We start from the raw sequence: 21,439 nt of genomic DNA on the forward strand, positions 1-21,439 counted from the left end.
TGATAATAAAGAACCCTTATTTCATAGCAGGAGGCCAGGAGCCGGTCCCGCCACGTCCCCGCGTTATCAACACGCCCGCATAAGAAATAACGAATAACACCAATGTTCCCAGTGTTAAATAACTATTAAGAGATAACAAAAACAAAAAATGCTTTTAACGACTAAATAACATGTGTTGTTAAGTTGATAAACTAATGTCTGTCTTCATATCTATTAACAAATTATGCGGTTTATTAAAAATATGTACCTAACGAACCTTATTCGTCTGCCAATTAAATAAAGAAAAAATTATAATTGAAAAGTTGAGTTATTAGCTGAAGTACACTCGTACCCTCATGTCAAAGTGCATTGCCTCACTAGATTTATATTAATATTATTCTAAAGCCTTGGCCTTTAGCCAAGGTTAGCAAAATCTTTACTTTCGGCAATACTCCGGCAAATTTAACGAGACCCTTGAACTTCGTCGCATCCGGTACACATAAACTAAGGTAGGAAACTGCGGGGAGGTCATTTTACACTGGCACGTTAATGTATAAAACGTATGAGAATCGCCTCCCTGTCTAGACAAACGTCTGCGTTCCCGCGCATGCGTACTGCAATAAACCATTTTGTTTACATGTAATGAAATTTGACGCAGCGGATTGAGCAATAAAGTTCAACGTGAGCACGTTTGAAGAAAATTGCAGAATAACACTTGCGTTACGAAATGTATTTTTTGATTCGAAATAATGCATCTTTCAAAATGTGTAATAAAGCGCCTGGAGTATTTTTGGAATAAAAATAAAGGCTAAGATAGCCTTTATAAGCTAAGCCAATTTAGATAAATGGTTAATAAACATCAGTTCAAATTGGGTTTAGGGCCAGATATCGCTCGCACCGTAATTTTATGAACAACACAACAAAACTGAAAATGATGGTCTCACAAATTAGGTTCAAGATTGGTTCGTTGTGGAAATATTCAGAACTTATAATTTTAAGTTTTACAGCTCCTTACACGAACGAACGGGGAAGCCAAATCGAACAAGTTCTATTGTACTCAACTTTGCGCCCATATGAATGAAAACACAAGGTGTATTTAAGTTAACTTAATATCATATTTTACTCAACGAATAGAAATGATAGATTATTATTCAAATCCTTATCTACCTAGCAATGGAACAGTAACGGAATAAAACTATTTGAAAAGACCTTAGTCGGATAAGTTATTATTTTTATTTTTTGTTTATTTACAGTCTAAGAGCTTTAACAGAGAAAAGTTAAGGCTAAAAACTAGCTATTATAATTTCATAGAGCCTTGGTTCCTTTTATGTCAAAAGTGCAGACACTGGAAACAATCGCATACAGCCAACGCACGTGACACATGCAATAGTATTCCTTTTACAAACATCGCATCAATAAGTGCTAACTGTGTACTGTACTGTTACTGATCGTGATCGCTTCAGTAATTTGACGTCATAGCGTGCGAACGAGAAATTACGCCTGTCATCAATTAAAAAACAACTCAAAAACTGTGTGTGGCTATGAAACCGTAATAAATACTTTGTTTAAAGTTTGTTTTTAAGGTAATAGTCTATACCCATAATTATGAGCGCGTATTAAAGAAAATGTATGTCTTGCGAAATGCGGATTACTTTAGTCAACCTTATTTCTGTAATTCTTTAAAGAGAACGTAATCCGAATCCGAAATGTCGAAATTTTGATCAGAAATATCAAGCTAAAATATATTTGTCCTGTCCCAAATCACAGATTTTCTTCGCTCCAATAACAATTTCCCGCAAACAATAAACGGGGAACGTAACATGAAACGAAAGCATTAATCCCTCGCTTTATGTAAAACCGCATTGAACACCATTAATTTTAGCCTTTAGGAACACTATCGTAACTCGCCGCCCGCTAATTTAATACCCCCACACTCAGATCAGTGCATAATGCACAGGACATATCAGTGACGAACTAATTTCAACCCAATCGCAGAAATATTAAAGTCTAAATTGCTAAAACATATAGTACAGTAGGATCGTTGTCTATTGCTCAGATGATCGGTGTAGTGCACACGATTATACACTCGGTTGCCTGTGTAAAATAGAGCTTACATTGTCTGCAAAAAAAAAATGACGTCAATGTCAAAATGAGAATTAACTTTTTATTGTTTTTTTTTTGTCCCTTCTAAAGATACCGAACATTTATCATGTTTTAGTGTCTTAAAAATTTAAAATACAGTTAAAAATTGACATTATTCATACAATTAGTAAAGAAGGTAATTTTGAAATAGTGCAGCTTAAATTGTTTGTTCAAGAGTCTCTTGACCGATATTGCGAGTTAATCAACAATTGCAGACTTGCAGTAAACTGTACGATAAGATAACAAAGAGTCCTGTCCTTGGCTCACAAGACATTCGTAGTTAATACTAAAACACGACTGCTAGTTTCATTAAACTGAGAAAATTTATCAACGTCCCTAACGTATTTAAAAAGTGTTTTAAGTTATATAAAATAATAGTTTGTGCTCTCATGTCGCCTCAGTGTATTTGGCATTGATTGATTGGCAAAGAATACCACAATAAAATATTCTAAGTTAGATATTGATTTGAAGTAAAAATTAGAAAGTATTGTTCAAAAGGATTTTAAGCTTTTTGACAGATATTTTTTGTGCGCAATTTATCTATCGTAAATAAATGGCACATTTGTACAATAGTAAATAAATCCTAAAACACCTCCAAACAACTAACAATACGTACATTTGCGTAATTGACATTTACGTAAATCACATGATTTATTCCTAACATTATTTAACTATGAGCACAGAGTCATAAATTCAATAATATAATGTACAAAACAACATTACTTTGATGGCACAATGTTGTATGGAGTTGAATAACATCGCAACTCCATAAATCCTATGTATCCCGTACATTCACGGAATATACCGTTTACCTGCTTGCGAAATTATTAAAATACCATAAATTTCGAGCCGCATCAAAAGACTTGGTTTCAACATTTTATCACGTCTGTCTACAACACTACAAAAGCGCGGTATTTCCAGAAAGTACTTAAGCTTTTTAGTCACATTCAAACATGTTCAAAGTATTCAACATTTGATTGACTTTTAAACCGAAATATCTTAGAATTTGATGAATACCGTGTAATTACAGAATCCAGGCTTTATAAAGGTACCTACTCATTAAAAGAAAAAGTAATAAAATATTATTAATGTTGTTGTACAACCATAGTCATATTTTTATTAAATAGCGTTACATTACATCAGCCTCCAATCCATAGAACACCAAAAAGGAAAGGATTGACCGTGTTAAATTCAACAGTTATTTAACAACTCAATCGATTACACTGAGTAATCATTATAGTTGTTTAATTATCACAATCATTATGGTTATAAGTGCATCCTGTCTAAAGAAAACGTGTATAAGCTACTTGAAGTAGCAATCTCGCAATTATTACGTAACATTTACACCGGCCCGCATTCGCTGCAATTTATTTAAACGCATGTTGCATTAACGAAAGTGAATACCAGAAGCAATAAGATGAAAAAATTGTTTCCTTTGCCACGGCTTGAGGCTATAGGAATAAAATATAGGTCTTGCACTGTTGCCTTAGACTTTAGACCGACATTCTCACTTTAAATGGGGTTTGTTTTTTTTTCCATAGGCTATAAAAAATGTAGAAAAAGCATAATCAATGTCTTTCTAGCATAACAGCTTAAAAATAAAATCGCTGGTTCAACTTAAGGTCTCCCAAATGCGAATATACTCTTGGCAGCAAAATTCATGCATTCACTTCATTGATTCAAACATTCTACGCTAAACGTAAACACGAACACAGTCAATATTACATTCCAATATGGTTGTACCTCTCAGCTACACGACAATACCACAAACACTGTTTATTTAACCATAAATATTTCGAAACGCGGTCCAAATGCATAACAGTACATTTAATTGTCAATTCTGTAATACGTTACGCCATGTCGTGGTTCGCAAGTGGTAACTATGACCTATGATTATGCTAATGTCATATCTTGAGAGAGATTCGCTCTTCGCTTTGTTTCCTATTGGCGTATCTGATGTTACATGTCGATGACGTCATAGATTGCTTTTCGATGTCATCTGTCAAAGGGTCAAAAGGTGACAATGACATTTGGTACACGATCTTGCGATACCCCCGTTTTAAAACTGTCCTAAATGCAGTTAAATCACCGCTACCCTTTCCAGCTGTCATTTACAGGAAGCCGCCATTAATAAAGCTTTCATTAGCAGATATTTATACCAGGAATTAATGGTAGAGCAGAAATAGAATAGTAAGTACACTAGACTAACATTGAATAGTACAAATTCTTTACTACAAACTGTAATAGAGTGAAATAGGATCGACACGCAAACCTTAGAGCTTAGTTTTGATAACAACGATGTAATCATAACCCTCGTTTGCTGCTGTATAAAATGTCTACTTCTACTAACCTATAATAAAGGCTTAAGAAACGACACCGTCTGATCGTATTTAGGCAAGCAGGTAAATAAAATGCTCATAAGAAACAGCATCAAGTTGCATAAAATTTATTTGAATTACACTAAGATCTCAATCACTCTTGTTTGACTAAAAAACCCAATTTTTTGCAGGCGTTTCTTATAGGATTACTTTCACGTAGCAAGAAGTATGTTTATGTGTGAATCTTATTTAATACACACTTATAGAATATCAATTACCTGCAATATTCTCTCATGGATAAAACATCAGTTTAAACTTTAAAATATCTGCTTTCATTTTTACTTTAAAGCTATGGTAAAACTTATTTCTATTTGTGTTTTGTATTTCATTGGTGTGTTGCCTCGGATTCGAACCTGCGATCATTTGCGTGGGAGGTGCCAACTTAAACCACTCGGCTATCACTTGATGTTAGTTATTATATCTACTACGTAAAAAATCTCTTGTATGACATCAATTTTAATATTAAATTGTATCGTTCCTTGTCAGCAGTCAGCTGTGATGGAACACGATGTCTTAACTCATGCGCACCTCACATGATTAACCAGTTGCGACACAAATATAGGAATAATCACCCTGGCCGTCATTAACAGTAACTCGGAACAAGTAAAATGTTGGCAAGACGTGTCAAACTTTTTCTTAAAACGAAGTAACCAAGTGTTGCTAGGTTTGAAAATTGGGCGTAACTTTAAAATTCTTGCAGCGATTTTATTTGCAACTTTACATTTACGGATACAGAGAGATTGATGAGCTTTCGTTCACATTTCCACTTACAAGCGCTAGTTTGAATATCAATATCAGCTTTTAAATAGACTTGTACTCGAAAGTTTCGTTAAATATTTTCTCTCATGTTTAATACGAGATGAAAACCATTAGAGAAAACAGTTGCAGTAAGTGCTTTTACAATTTTAGAACCTAAATACATAGATAGATATAGACCATCAAGTCTATATTGGGTTACGACTATAAAGTCTTATCGCTTAAAAATTGTTGGGCTTGTTGTCATTAAAAATAGTAAAACTAATCTAGATGAAGCAACATAATCTATGATGTTTTGTAATGAATCAGTGTGGCGCGCAATCTGAAACGCGGTCGGGTGCAGGCAGTGTTGGGCAAAATTTAGTTTGATTGATGATTGATGATTAAGATTAAATTATTTATTCATGACTAATGAATAATGACTAAAAAAATTCAATCATGAGTCGTGATTGATGATTAATTAGTGTTAGTGTTAGTTATTCAATCATCACTAAAATTTGTATGACTAAAAATAATAGTTAAATAAAATAAAGCTTTTCAAGTCTACGTTCCATGAATGTTGATTTGTTAATCACAGGTTATTAATTAAAGCTAGTTTTACAACAGAATCAGTTTTTTTTAATTTACACAGGTACACATTTGCAAAAATAAGTTTGGGCTAATTTAGTTTCAAATAATTTAAATTGCTTTTTAAAACCTCGCAGTTTTCAAATTGTTCATCAGACAATCTATGTGATTTAGGTAGGCTGGTCATTGTTGCGTATGAAAACATACTTTCTACAGGACCAGAAGATGGCATGGGTATATTATACTTCAAAAATATTTTCTATTATAATATTTACAATAGAAGTAAGTATAATCTAATAAAAAGATAAAGAAAATCAAATTTTATAAATAATGGAATTATCTTCTTTCAGTCAACTTAAGGTGGTGATCAGTTATAGTTTTATTGATGTGTTGAATTAAACTAAAATTGAGTCACCTGACTTATTTTTTTTAGTTTAATCATCATACAAAAATACAATAAATTAGTCATCAGTCATTTAATCATTAAATGACTGATGACTAATTTATTTAATCATGATTATGATTATTATTTTTACTTATGATTAATTCAATCATGACTAAAAAAATCATGACTAAATTAGTCATGAATAATCAATTGATTGAAAAAATTAGTTGATTGACCCAACACTGGGTGCAGGAAACCACTGGCGCCGGCGGTCTGAGACACGTATCAAAGATGAAACTCATCCTCGACGAGTCTTAACTAGGTCTTCAGGTATTTTATAAATAAACTCATTTATTAATCAGTGTTATATTATTTTTAAACGATAACTGGTATAATTAATAAGCTCGGCTGTGAATGCTGATCACGAGTGTCCATTTCCGGGTGCAAGACACACAGACAAAAAAACAAATTTAAATGATACAACAAATTTAAATTTAATATTAAAATTGAAGTTATTGATTTTTCTTCGGATTTTTCAACTCATCGTGGCGGGTTATTGTTCATAACTATTAAATCATTTTATATCTAAAATCCTATATACCCACTTATGTATGAGTTAAAGACGTATACCATCATATTTTTGCCTCAACTTTAAAATAAAAACGAAGTTATCAGACAAAAAAAAATCTGGTTACTTGTGTCAATAAGTTGCATACCAAAGTAGATGTTTTAGCAAAATGTTTAAAAACACTACATTTATTTGAGTGCCTCTCTACTCGAATTTAACAACACATCATCGATATTAAACTTCAAAGCCAAGGATAGGAAACTTATTGTACATGAAACGTATGCCATAAAACGAACGAATAAGACGACGGTACAAAGATGAACTTCCATAATGCACTTCTCTCCTCTCCAGACAGTTGATTAAACAATATTGTATAGGTTTTGATAGAACCGCGATAGGTGCTCGACTCCGTCTAGACTTCAAAGACTTCCCTTACTATTCAGACACAAAGTGCTTGCCTGCAGTCCGTTTCCGCTTAGTTATTCTGAGATTAAACTAGGGGTTAATGTTTGCTTTATGTAAATTAGTATCGGAATAAAAAAGCCAAGCTTTGTGCTTCTGAGTACTTCTGACAGATAAAAAGGCGCCAATTTGTCTAGAATTTATGCATAGACTCTGACGGTCGTTGACCTTACTGCAGTATAAACGCAGAAAAAATAATGATTTGTTTTTTTTTAAACTAGTTGTCGTCGTGCATATTTTTTTAAACTAAGAATTTATTTAGGTAGTGCCGTTTCAATAAAGATCGCAATGTAAAAAGAGAAAATCGGATTGTTATGAAAGTGATCTTCGCAAACAAATCGATTAAATCGCAGAAAAAATCGACTAATATTTAATATAAAATATCGACTGCAAATCGGATATTTAAGACGTTTACTCATTAAGATTGTCCTAAATTATTTGGCATTTCGTAATTGTTATAAATGTGTCCTAAATCAAGCAACGAACTAAATGCTACAGGCACAATAGGTTGCACAATGCAAGTGAGTGCAGAGTGACTAACGATCGACGCAGACAATGCGTTACCTGGCCGAATGTTTGCGGGAATATTGATTCATCAGCGGCTCATGAGACACGCCTAGTCTAGTAAGATACCAATTGGACTAATTCATTTGCGGTAGCCTATTTGTTTATACAAATACAAAAGATTTTGCTCTACATAGATACTAATTGTGCTGTTTTCTACAGTATTGATGTATGTTTTGAGGTACAAACCTACAAACTAAATAATGTGAAACCTAGAGGTATTGCTTTATTAAATATCTAATATAATAAACTGATTAAAGTGAGCATTCACCCATATTTAACAATGTCATATTGTCTACACTCTTTGTCATATTTAAATTGAATTTTAGTATCGTATTGTTAATTTGATTGGCATATTATTATTTTACAAACAATTGCGATTGCGAAACAATGATATTTGCAAAATAGTAAAACACGCCACAAGCCTAGACAAATTACGCTGACGAGATACAAATTCAACAATTTCAATGGTTTAGCATAAAGCACTAGAAAATCGACTAATAAAAACGCCATCAACGTCTTATAAAAAAGATATAAATAATTCGGCTCATTTGATATCAGAGCTCTATGGTGTTAAAGGCGCCAACTGTCGAATTTCAAATTAAGAACATCCGGTGTAACGGGTGTGCTCTAAGGAAGCGCACTTCATTAATTCAGTTGCGATACAATGGTAGCACTGATTCTCTTCGCATTGAGAAAATAATGAGACAATGAAGTTGATTAAGCCGTTTTACGTTATTTAAAGGTGTCTCTTTGTGAAGCAAACAGGTAGTATTATTCAAGAAAATGTTCCGTCACTTTTTATCTTAGTCAAACATTCTTTGTGAGAGATAAGCACAATAATTACCAGTTACATGTGTAGTTTAGTGTCGGTACTCAATGAGGCAGAGAATTGAATAGAGAACATTATTTTTCGAAGTATAATGGCTACTTTGAAGTATCATCATTGAGTTGATGTATGAGTCATCGATATTCCGTGGCCTTCTCAATAGTACTATCTAAATTGTACTAGTTTGCGTGTGCGGTAACTACCATACATCGACTTGCGTACTTATACTATATTCGGTATCAACTAACAATACTAATTGAGTTTCGTGCGTAACTGTGAATTTCCACGTGTTATCATCATATTTCATATAAATACTGAATACTTGCTGTTTACTTACAAAGAGAACTACTGTTATTTTTATACTATTCTTGTCTACACAACGTAAAGTGAATTTTATTCCCTAAAAAAACTATAATGTGGGTAACACTTTTGCACCACCCAGGATTCGAATTCCCACTGAATTTATGCCCAGCTGTTTATAATACTACCGCTATACGAACTTTAACGTTAATTCAAATCAAAATCGTCAAATCTGTGCCATGGACTTTGCACTTAATTCTGTAAGTTATGATATTTTCAATTGAAGATAAGAAAAGTTAAACGAATAAAACTTAAATCAATAGTTATTTTGCGTGTGCTGAGTTGAGATATAAGAACAATGTAGCGTTTAAAAATACTCTATTATTTATTACCAAATAACTAGGTGATATGATAATGACATCTTTTCAAACTGAATCACTCAGTACAAAAAGACCAAACTACACCGACTTAACAAAAAACCACACTATTATTTAGAAACACGAAACAAGCATTCATTAAACACCTGCAGCGTGTATTTACGTAATAAATTATTATTATTATCATAAACCAGCGTTCCGTGTACTTATTTTAGAAGAACGCAGTGATTGATCACGTAGTGGTTAATACAGCGACGCTTGATGCAACCGCAGGCTCGCAACAAACGCAATCCACTGCACACCATAAGTGGAAATGCTGCAAAAACCTGTCCCATCCCACCCCCGGGAAACTCACGACCGTGAAGATAAAAACATCGCACATTTTTACATATACTATCTAGAACACAGATTTTTTTACCTTATTTTCTACAAGGTTTTTATAAGTACGCTGTCTTAATCCGTTTGGTAACGAAGCAATGAACTTTAAAACTTACCGAAAAAATCCTCCCATGTCATAGAATGATCAGAATCACCGTTCGCACCGTCCATCTTCAAACACTTTTAGATACGCTAACTCAACATTTCCAACTGCGTGCAAGTAATAAAAACACAATATCGTTTTATTTCTATGTCACCAAACACAACTGGTTACATTTTTTGTTTGTTGATAAACAAAAAGACATCGCGTTCGATACTCTCGCGGCAGCGGGGCAACGAAACGCACGGCCTCACGCTCGACGCTCGACTCGTGAATGAAACGAAACGAAAAAGTTTGTTCCCTTTCGGCCGCCTCACATCTATCCCGCGCGACGCAAGAGCTTCACTTAGTTCACTTCAGTTTATCTTTGCTTGCTCAACTAATAAGCATAATCTCTGTGGAAGTTTCCTGCAGGTAGTGGTTATGAAACTGCATCTTGATAGCGAACTAAAACGGGTCAAACTTACTTTCATAAATCGTTAAGTCCGGCTATACGTTAATTAAGAATAAACGCCTGTGCAAAAAGAGCTTGCAAAAATATGTGAAATGTAGAAATTTTATTGCAAACATTGTTTTTTTTAAGCATAGCCCGGAAATAGTTCTACGGGAGTGTAGTAGTTCAACGGTTATCAGTATCCCACAGTGCATTTGCAAGGTTCGATTCCTATAGCACTGTCAAACTTTACCGGCTGTAATTCTACTGTTATTTTAAGTAAACGTATAAGGATATCTTATTGTTAAAAAAATCGCAATAATATTAGATAATTCATTTTGTGTCACATTAAACAGATGTTTCTGAATTGTTATTGATAGAAATCAGCTGTAGTTTGCGTACACATCCACACATGAATCATGATAGCATCAAATATAAATTATGTTATGTAGATACTTCCTAGTACTCATGCTAAACGTATTTCCACGTAGACACAACGGTGCCTAGGCATGTTACATCCTAACGTCTTAGTAACTCGGAAACATTAAAATGTTTATATTCCGGAAATACTTTCGGCTAATTCAAAAACTAAAAAAAACTCGGATAACGGGCATTGATCTTTGGTAGGGATGTTAAAACTTTTAGTCGAGTTTTGCCAATGACAGATTCCGTATAATTGCAAAATTTTATGAAAATATGGATTTCATAATTTTATGACAAATATGCCATTGAAATGATTTATTTTTATTCACTTATTATACCCCATTTATACATACCTAACCAAATCATTTTGTGATCTCAACCAAGTTTTTAGGAAATTATACGATTTGTTCATTATTTTAGTCTCGTTAAATAGCATATAATTATAATGACAGAGTAATGCGACGTTCAATTTATTGTTATGTCTTCTCAGGTAACCTTTCGAGTCGTTTGCTTTGCCCTGTTGTTTGGAATCTGAACAAAATAGTAACTCGACTATATCCTTATTTCTAGAACAAACGGAATGTGTATGCCCAACACTAGTAACACAAACAACATGGCGGAATTTTGATCAGTTGTTATGTTTCGTATACTTTTTCATCAAAAACTTTAACAATTTGAGTATCTCTATGTGTGCTATTAACGCTACATAGTAGTCTTCAATCAACTCTTTCAAATTTATATAGAGTATTAGTTGGACATCCATTTATTCACTGCTGGGAAATGAGTTAGGTAAGTGTACGTTAGTAAGATAAAATTAACGGATAATTTCATTTTATCGTCACATTGTGGAGCACGTTGATGTTTATTAAATTAAACTGCAACTTTACATAACTTTGCTTTGATTTCTTTCAGTGCGTTGTGAGCTGTCGTTAGTGAATGAAACTGCATACAAAAGAAAGTCATTGAACTAGATAGATTACGATATTCTGAATGTTTTCGCTATGCCGCGCCGCGGTACTGAGGTAGTGCAGCTGCCGTTGCCTCCTAAAAAGAAAACAAAGACTCTGGAGGAGCCCCCGAGCCTGGACGTCAGTTTCTGTGATGATGAAGCCCTGCCGCCTGGCATCGTATTCACCGATGTACTTCAAAAAAAGTGGCGAATCGGGAAACCCATAGGTAAGAAAAAATAAACACATTCATAAAATATTCCGTTATTCATCCCCTTTTATCATATCAATACATGTTATTTTTTTTAATAATTACAAAATCAATATCTTAATCAATACTTTATTCAACTAGATCAGTATCACCTGATGACATAAAAAAATGTCTTATACAAATAAAAACTAAGTTGACACTAAACATTACATTTTATGAGTTCACGAAAATGTGTGATGCATCATACTTTACCATATTGGTTTAATGATGACATTTCTAAACAAGGCAGTGATGACAGACTTCTAATACTTATCTATCTTGCTAATATCAAATGATGCACTTTATAAATTGTTCAAATAAACATATTTATACTTCAGACATACCTACATACTAATAAATGGGTTTTTAACTATTTTACCACTAGTAAACTGTAGATATACAAGGAGTATATATTAGTTATTAAATAATAATAAAAGAAGGAACCCAACCCGCACTTGGCCAGCGTGGTGGGCTAAAGGCCTAAATCCTCCCTCATTACAGGAGGAGACCCTTGCCCAGCAGTGGGACAGTAATGGGTTAAGTTTATTTATTTAAAAGAAGGAAAAGTTTTAGGGCTCATTTTACCTGTAATTATTTCATTTAATTCTATACAATGTTTCATGTCTGTTTTCCATAAAACCACTCCTTATTTTCAAATTATTATTACAGGAATTTTGCATTAAATTACTCCTCATTTCTAGATTATTTTATCCCAATATCCTGGCCTCTCCCTGATAAGTTAAATTAAGCTATTAGCTGTAATAGATAGATATTATATACTTCATAACATCACAATAAAAAATCATGAATAAAAACCAAAATCTTACTTCACAGTGATATTTCATATAACAACAAACTTAAAATTAACATAAACTAGAAAGGGCTACACATAACTAATTAACAAAACAACACATGCATGGTACTAAAGAATGTGCAAAGTACATGACAGTGAGAGAAACTTGTTTCAAACTAGACTCACCACTTTTAAGTACTCTGCTCTATCAACACAACATCTAGTTATGTTACTTTACATCGTTGTAGCTCTCCTATGATTAACTTTATAGTTTAGTACTATATATTTTGATGGTAAATATATAACTACATATATTAACAGTATAAAGCTGATGAGTTTGTTTGTTTGATGAATGCACTAATGATTAATTTTGGACCAAGTATTTAAAATAAGTGACTAATTTACCTACTGGTTCAGAATAAAATAATAATACAAGGTCACTGGTAATATGAGGGATGTACCTGAGCATATGATACTAGGCTAGATTATTGTATAATACATATTTAGTTGTCGTGGGTGTATACAGTGTATGTAATGTTTTCTTTAGATTAATATTGTGAAATATTAAGAACCTATTTTAAATTCGCATTTAAAATAAATAAATTCACATTTAGAAAGAGTGTCATATGCTGAGTGTGTTCTATCAATATGTTCCTTGAATTGCCGGTTACGCAGTATTGCAGCCTTTGAAATAAAATCCCATTTCTATCCCACTGTTTTGTATTCTTAAAGTAAGAACTACTAGAAAGAGAACTCGGAGATACTGTTACAGCTTGTCATTGACTTAATTTTACTGTTTAATGTCTTTATATTTAACCCAAAAATAACAGTTCCAGATAATGTTCAATGTTAACAAATGTTATATATTATTATTTAAATCAGTGTTACAACATGTTATCACATAAGTTGAGTCATTGGGTATTATCATTTATTTTTAACTTACGATAAGTACATATATTTAGCTAAAATAAATCTGTTTTGTTTTTAACCACTATTTTATGAATCATTCATCTGATTCAAATATTACTTCTATTCACATTATATTACAGAGTTCAATATGTCCGAAATTATTGTTAACAATAGTATAAATTATTAACAGACTGCACAACTGAATAAACAGCAGACATAATTTATTTATTTTATTTTTTTTTTATTTATTTATTATGGTTTTCCCACAGAAAATGCGAGTATAAATACAATCAAATATTTTCTTAATTACTAAGGCTGTCACATTTTCCAATTACGGGACAACCGACATTCACATAGAAAATGAGACTATATACATTTAAAAAAAAAAATAACATTCAAGATAACAAAACATTAAAAACTACGGATACAGGTGAATAAGAATAAAGAAAGTAAAAACATAATAATAATCATAACAGTACTTTAAAAAGAATAAAATAAAAAATTAAAAATAAAAACACTAATGAGACTAATGAGATCATTCGGTGATGGTGTTAGTCTTGGAGGTTCGAATGGACTGGTAGATTCGGTTCTTGAGCTTAAATCTAGAATCGTGATACAGGTCTATGTCGGGCAGAGATTTGGTGGCATGGTTGAGTTCCCTACACATTCTGTGCATAGGAGAGTTTAGACCTATGTTGGTGTTAGATGTTGGCGTGTGATAAAATCTATTAGAGGGATATCGTGGTATTTTATGGGGAACATTAAGTTTAATGCGGGATAACAATTCAGAATTATCCAATTCACCATTGGCCAGTTTATGCAGAAACAGCAAGTCTTGAACGAGTCTTCGTTCTCGCAGTGCATACATATTGAAATGCTCAAGACGTTGCTTGTAAGGGGATCTGTGGGATATTCCCGAGGCGTCGTATGCGAGTCTTCTTGTGAAAGCACGCTGGATACTTTCTACGCGTTGAGAGTGAACGGCATAATGGGGGTTCCACACCATACTTCCATACTCCAGCCGACTACGGACCAACGCATTATAGAGTACAATTTTGGTGCGAGCTATCTGGAATCCCTTAGTGTTTCGCAAGATGAAACCCATCATTTGCGCCGATTTGGTAACCGTGTTGTCAATATGTTTTTTGAAATTTACTTGACTATCTATAGTTATGCCGAGGTCCCTGACTTCAGTGACTTGATCGAGTGTGATACCGCTTATGTTATATGTGGTTGTGATAGGTAGCTTTTTTCTTGTGTATTTTATATGGCAACATGTGCTTACATTTAATGTCATGTTGTTATTAGTACACCATATAGCAATGCAATCCAAGTCACTTTGAATTAGCGCCATATCATTAAGGGATGTTATGGTTTTATAAATTTTAAGATCATCGGCAAACATTAGGTACTTACAGTATTGGATTTGGGTGGTAAGATCGTTAATAAATAATATGAATAAAATCGGCGCAAGATGAGAGCCCTGCGGTACACCTGAGTAGGCAAAATAATGGTTGGATTCGTGTCCATTCAAAGCTACAGTCTGGGATCTATTTGATAAATATGATGTAAACCATTTCAGCAGGGGACCATAAACACCACTGTGTTCTAGTTTAGATAAAAGAAGTGTATGATTAACTTTATCAAAAGCACTGGAAAAATCGGTGTAAATGGCGTCTACTTCTTGTCTTTTATCCAGAGCCAACGTTATATCAGACACAAATTCGGTCAAATTGGTTTCTACACTTCGACCAGACTTGAATCCATGCTGATTGGGAGAAATGAGGCTGTCAATATGTCGAGTGAGGATAGGACAAATAAGCGACTCGAATATCTTTGGGAAATGAGATAAAATAGATATTGGGCGGTAGTTTTTTACATCGGTAGAATCCCCCTTTTTATAAATGGGCACAATTCGTGCTTGTTTCCATAATTCTGGGAAAATACCCTGTTCCAGAGAATTATTGTAAATAAGGCATAAGGGTAGAGCAAGTGCTTGATGGCATCGCCTAATAAATAAGGGTGGTATGGAGTCAGGCCCAGGACCCTTGTTGGTATCTAGAGATTTAAGCTTTTTCATGACGTCTTTTTCGGTGAAGTTTATACTGCTAAGAATGTCGTTATGTTGATCAGGAGTATGACAAATGGAGGAAGTTGTACGGCTATTTGGACTATGGTTAAAGACAGAGGAGAACTGTTTTGCAAATAAATTCGCGATGTCAGGACCATTATCAGCGGTTACATTATTCATATGCATTTGAGATGGAACTGAAGACTCGCCTCGCCTTTTATTTTTTATAAAGCGCCAGAAGGCTTTGGGGGTTTTGTGTATGTCTGTTTCGATGTTATGTTTGTATTCGCTGTACTCCTTGTCTATCAATTTGTGACAACGACTACGAAGTAACTCGAAACTTAATTTATCTCGCGGATTCTGATGCTTTCGGTAATTAAGCCTGAATTTTTCCTTTTCTGATAACAACTTGATAAGCGAGTTGGAGAACCAAGGTGGATATTTTGACTTGTTGGGCTTGTATTTTGGGACATATTTTCCGATATGAGTCCATAAGATATTGTAAAATATACTGACTTGTTCATTAACGTCACTGGTTTTTGTAAGCTCATTTTGCCAATCAATGTTTTCAAGCTCAGAGAGAATTTGGTCATAATCAGCTCTGTAAAAGTTATATCCTGTACGATGTTTTGGTTGTAAGTTATTCTGTGACGTTATGGGTATAGTTATTTGTAGGCTTGGGTGGTGTGGGTCCAGTTTACTTAGGGTATCAGGAGATCGGGTGACAGAAACTTCACCAATGTTGCTCATGACGAGGTCAAGTATGCGGTTGTCTGTATTTTCGATATCGTTACACTGGTGAAGCCCGTTGAGAGACATAAAATCGGTGAGGGAATAACCTAGAGGGTTATTATGATTAGATGGTGTGAGGTGACCTCTAGTATCTTTGCGCGTCCAGTTAATAAAACCCAGATTAAAATCTCCAAGAATCACAACATCGTCGACAACATTCAAAATATCATTAACATTATTTAGAAAATTTGATAGTAAGTCAATTTTAATAGGAGGTGGCAAGTATACAACACATAAAGCTATTTTTTTAATACTGTTATTAACTTTTACTTCGATTACAACCCACAAATCCTCAAAACCACTCTCCCATTGTTGCATTCTAGCGGATTTCAAATGGTTTGCAACAGCTATTAACACACCGCCGCCGTCTTTTTTAGAATTAATATTAGACAGTAATCTATCTCTATAAATTAAAAATGAAGTTATGTACACATTAATTGTTTAATCCCAAAAACATAATTTTGACCCGAAAGTGTTGTTTGTCAGCCAGATAAAATAAGTATCAATTTAAAGATGTACCTTGAACTCTCGTAATTGATTTATCTTAAAAAATATTTTACTGTTGGATAGCCTAGGCGAAGGCTATAGGCTACATAATATTACGACCATTAGGAACAGTGTACCAACGAAAAATGTTACAAAATAGCGGAAAAATATGATCCATTCCCTCTTACGTGACGCCAGCGAAGTTTCGCGGGTCAGCTAGTACATTTATATATTAATTGAATTTATTTGCAAGTCTATCACGCATAAATATAAACTACTATTTTTGATTTTTTTTTCAGGCAGAGGCAGTTTCGGTCGTATATACTTGGCCTCTGATGACGTAGACAAGGAAGTCACAAAGCTCAACGCTAGATATGTAGTTAAGATAGAGCCACACTCTAATGGACCGCTGTTTGTTGAAATACACTGTCTCATTAGAACGGCGCAATCATCACAAGGTAAACATAACAAAATACTTTTTGATTTTGATTTTTGACTTGTCAGCACTCTCAAAGAAAGTCCTGAGATTATAATGTAACGGGTCTTAAGCACAATTAAAAATTAAAGGCTAGAAGACCTTATTTTGTTCACCCGACTTTTCGATCGAATAATATAGACCGTGTCATGTTTCTTGTCATTAATTATCATCATCACTGGCCTGAATGCATCTATTGCAGATGATTAAGGTGGCGTCAGGTAGAATTCGTGCAATTTTGTTCGTGGCTGAAAAGGCCTATGCGGGAGTGGCAACCGCGACCACTAAAATTAGTGTTTTATGCAGATTTTTGCTCATTATTTTATATTTATATTTTCATATTACTAATCAGTATTCCTTAGAAGACCTTAGAAGGTCAAAAAATGTAAAATTATTTCAGTAAATTTACTAATGTTTGAATATCTGTGATATTATTGTAGGTCTTATCATATGAAAGTCTGAGCCTACATTGTTTTGTTTTAAAATTAGCGAGTACATTTTTTATCTTTAGATAAAGATTATCTTGTTTATATAATAATTAGGTTAGTGTTGTTGTATGCATTTATTAGTCACTATTAATCTGTCATTCCACCGTGGATTATCGCTGTACTGTCCATTGTGGCAAAATTGTCTTTTCAATCAGAACATTTCAGTGTAATATGAAACTTTACTTTGACAAACTAAGCAGAGCTTGTAAACATACTTATTTACTTCTAAATACATACTTTACAACCAAATAACATGTCACCATTACAAATAATATATAATCTGATATATGATAACTATGTTAATGAAAGAAAACTGACTTGTTACATTTTGTTTGCAGTGAAAGCATGGCGACAACAAAACAAACAGAAGCGCATCGGCATGCCTGTGTACATCGCCAGTGGGTCATTCACTGACGAGAACACAAACACGAAGTACAGGTTCCTAGTCCTACCACGCTATGACATTGATCTACAGAAAATCATCGCCAGAACTAAGGTCTTAGACCCTAAAAACGTCCTAGTACTCGCCATACAAATACTAGACGTACTCGAGTACTTACATAACCAAGGGTACACACATTCTGATATAAAAAGTTCAAATCTTATGCTCGGTTTTGATGGCTCGAGGATCGGCAAAGTCCCCGTCGTGAGGCTGACGCCGTCCTACCAGAAAGGCATGAAGGAAGTAGCCATGTTATCAGGCAAGCATAGAAGAGCTAAAGCAACAAAATCTAGAACATCCAACTATTATTATGATGAAGATTACATTATGAAGGAATATAGGAGCTCAAATAGTTCTGAGGAAGGTATCGACGGTGATAAACAACTTGCTAACGTTAAGAGGAAGTTGAGGAAGATTCTATCAGATAAGGACAGTAGGAGTCTACACAGACATCATGCATTTAACCTGAGACAGTTGTCTAGTTACGTCAACTATGAGGATATGAACAGCTCTGTGTGCTCAGACCAGTCGTATCAGAAACTCCTAGACGATTTCGGCGGTAAAAACCTCATCCGTACCACAAAAGAATTTCAAGAACTCAGTAGAAAACAATCAACTTCTAAAGACAAGGGCGAGGGTGGAAATCTTGATGATATCTATGAAGAAGCTGTACTGTCTCAGTCCAATGGACAAATATACCTTTTAGACTATGGACTGGCCTCAAAGTTCCTAGATTCAGAAGGTAAGCATAAAGATTTTGGTATGGATGCGAGGAAGGCTCACGACGGCACTCTAGAATACAGTTCAAGGGACTCTCACATTGGAGCTCATTCCAGACGGTCAGATCTAGAAACTCTAGGATATAATCTATTGGACTGGCTCACGGGAACGTTACCTTGGAAGACGACAGAAGTGCTGGCTGAACCAGACTTGGTACATGCTCTAAAGAAAAACTTCATGAATGATATAAAAACTCTACTCAAAACATGTTTTAAGACTGAATTCTACCCTCAGTTTATAGAAAAGTTCCTTCAATACGTCACAAGTCTAGATTTTACTGAGAAACCTGATTATGATTACTGTAGAAGTTTGTTTATGAGTGAATTGCTCAAGAGTGGTAATGATAAAGAAATGTGTCTGAATTTAAATGAACCACCGATGTCACCAATGAGTCGCAATAAATTATGTTATTCTAAAAGATTCGGAAAAAAGAATACTCCACCCAACTTCCTAGCCAGAAATGGAATAAAAAAGGCCTACGAACGAGAAAATCTATGTTCACTAGAAAATGATTTGAAACTTGAACTTTTGAAGCAAACATTGAACAATTCTAGTGATGGAATCCGCAAGCCCTGTGCTTCCAGGAACTTCTTTATATCGGACGCAGATTTAGTCGCGCGACTCAAAAAATCATTAATGCCGCACGATATTTTCGGAAAGAAACTGTCTCCTAAAAACTTAAGATCTAAGAAGAAGCCAATCAAGAAACGTAGGGGTGTTAAAACTCATAGAAATAGTATTGGAAAGTTCGGTAATTTTATGGGATCAGCTCGTCAATTTACTTGGGCGGAAATATTAGCTGGCAACCCGGAGGATATAATTCGTAAAGAACGTAACGCTGCTGCTGCGAACACAGAATATGTTGACGATGAAACATGCAAGTATAGGATCAGAAAGTTATCAAATGCTTCTGAAAGCAGCGACTCACATTTACAATCGCCGTTGATGCAAAAAGACTATCTTTTAGATATGAACCCTACTTACGCAATGAAGGAGGTGTTAGCTTCGTTTAAAAGGAAGGTTGCTGGGAAACCCAAGGAGCCTGAAGAGCCTATTGCAGGTCTAGAAGGTTACACACCAGCCATGATAAAAGTCTATAGGATTAAAGAAAAAAGAGAGGCGAAGGAAAAACTTGAGGCTTTAAAACAAGCATCGCCTAAAAAAGAGACTGTTCAGATTGAACCCAGATGTACTAGATCTCGTAGAGCCAAGGTTGCACCGGAGCCTACGACGCGAGTAACCAGACAAAAAGCTAGTGTTGATAGTAAAAAATCCGTGGACGTTGTAGATGTAATTCCTAAGAGTAACAGTAGAAGTAAATCTAAGAGTAATAATAACAAAACTGCGAGTAAAAAACAGGAGGAGAAGGAAAAAGAATCACCACCCCAAAGTGAAAAATGTGCACCTACATTTAAAGTTACAAAAAGTAAGTAGATATTCATTACTGCACAGAAAACGGTACCTTGACTGACTGATTTCTCAACTGCTTCAGCTATTCAATGGCTGTTGAATATCTGACTTTTTATAATAAAATGTTTTTTCTATTTCAGAAACATCAACAAGAAGCAAAAGCACCCCAGTTATCAACAACAGAAGGAGGTTGAGGAGCAGTAAACGCAAAAAGTAATAACTTACATTTCATAAGGACTTTTAGTACTACGGTACGTTTATTATGACGATGCGAGGTCGCGTAATAGACGCGGCCTCTTCAATCAATGTGTATGAGTGTCGCTTTTTAAATTTGTCTAGAATAAGTCTAATGTAGGTACCGCCTTAAATATTTTTTTATTGTCAGATCATTCACTGATATTGTTCATTAATGAACATTGTTTTGTTTTTATCTATGGAATAAGATTGTCGGTGTAATCCCACCATTGTTTTGAACATTATCTTGACTAAATTGAGATATGTATGATTTAGGCAAAACTGTGATTTTATATTTGTGTGACATAGATTTAACTGGCTATAATGCCGTTATTATAAGTCAAGTATCGTCTCCCTTTTTTTCTAATCCACTTGCACCGACTTTACTAATAAGGTAATCGGTGAGTGGACATTATTGCAGGGTTAATTGACGTCTAGTTTGCCACAATATAACAGTCATGTAGTTTCCTATCGTGATTGTGAATGAAAACTCGTGTTTGATTGTAATAATATTTAAAATGTGGGCTGTATTCGAATATTTTGCATTTAGTAAACTTAAAATTGATTTCCTTTATATCTACACAAGTAGTTTAGCCTGGATCCATCTATTTTTGGCTTGACGTTGTCTTGTGTTATTCCTTTTAGATCAATAAATAATTTTGTTTACAAATGGAGTTTTCTTTTTGGTGCACTAATAACATAAACTATTCAAAACTGATCA

At 34.3% G+C, this 21,439-nt stretch overlaps 2 protein-coding genes across 2 annotated transcripts in view; one reads left to right on the plus strand and one right to left on the minus strand.

Moving 5' to 3' along the window:
- Positions 1 to 10,055, minus strand: part of GEFmeso (Guanine nucleotide exchange factor in mesoderm) — a 115,280-nt gene extending 105,225 nt beyond the window's left edge. Inside the window, exon 1 of the mRNA XM_076131440.1 lies at positions 9,802 to 10,055. Within this exon, the coding sequence (XP_075987555.1) occupies positions 9,802 to 9,856 (55 nt within the window). The 5' untranslated portion in view covers positions 9,857 to 10,055. The remainder of the gene's footprint in view (positions 1 to 9,801) is intronic.
- A 1,198-nt stretch (positions 10,056 to 11,253) lies between these two features.
- LOC142984130 (uncharacterized) lies at positions 11,254 to 21,388 on the plus strand. The gene is made up of 5 exons (XM_076131530.1): positions 11,254 to 11,430; positions 11,554 to 11,817; positions 17,189 to 17,347; positions 18,191 to 20,500; positions 20,625 to 21,388. Exons 2-5 carry the CDS (start codon positions 11,643 to 11,645, stop codon positions 20,699 to 20,701), a joined length of 2,721 nt encoding a protein of 906 aa, XP_075987645.1. The 5' UTR covers positions 11,254 to 11,430; positions 11,554 to 11,642; the 3' UTR covers positions 20,702 to 21,388.
- The last annotated feature ends 51 nt before the right edge of the window (positions 21,389 to 21,439 follow it).

This window comes from Anticarsia gemmatalis, chromosome 26, assembly GCF_050436995.1.
Source record: "Anticarsia gemmatalis isolate Benzon Research Colony breed Stoneville strain chromosome 26, ilAntGemm2 primary, whole genome shotgun sequence".
Taxonomy (NCBI): domain Eukaryota; kingdom Metazoa; phylum Arthropoda; class Insecta; order Lepidoptera; family Erebidae; genus Anticarsia; species Anticarsia gemmatalis.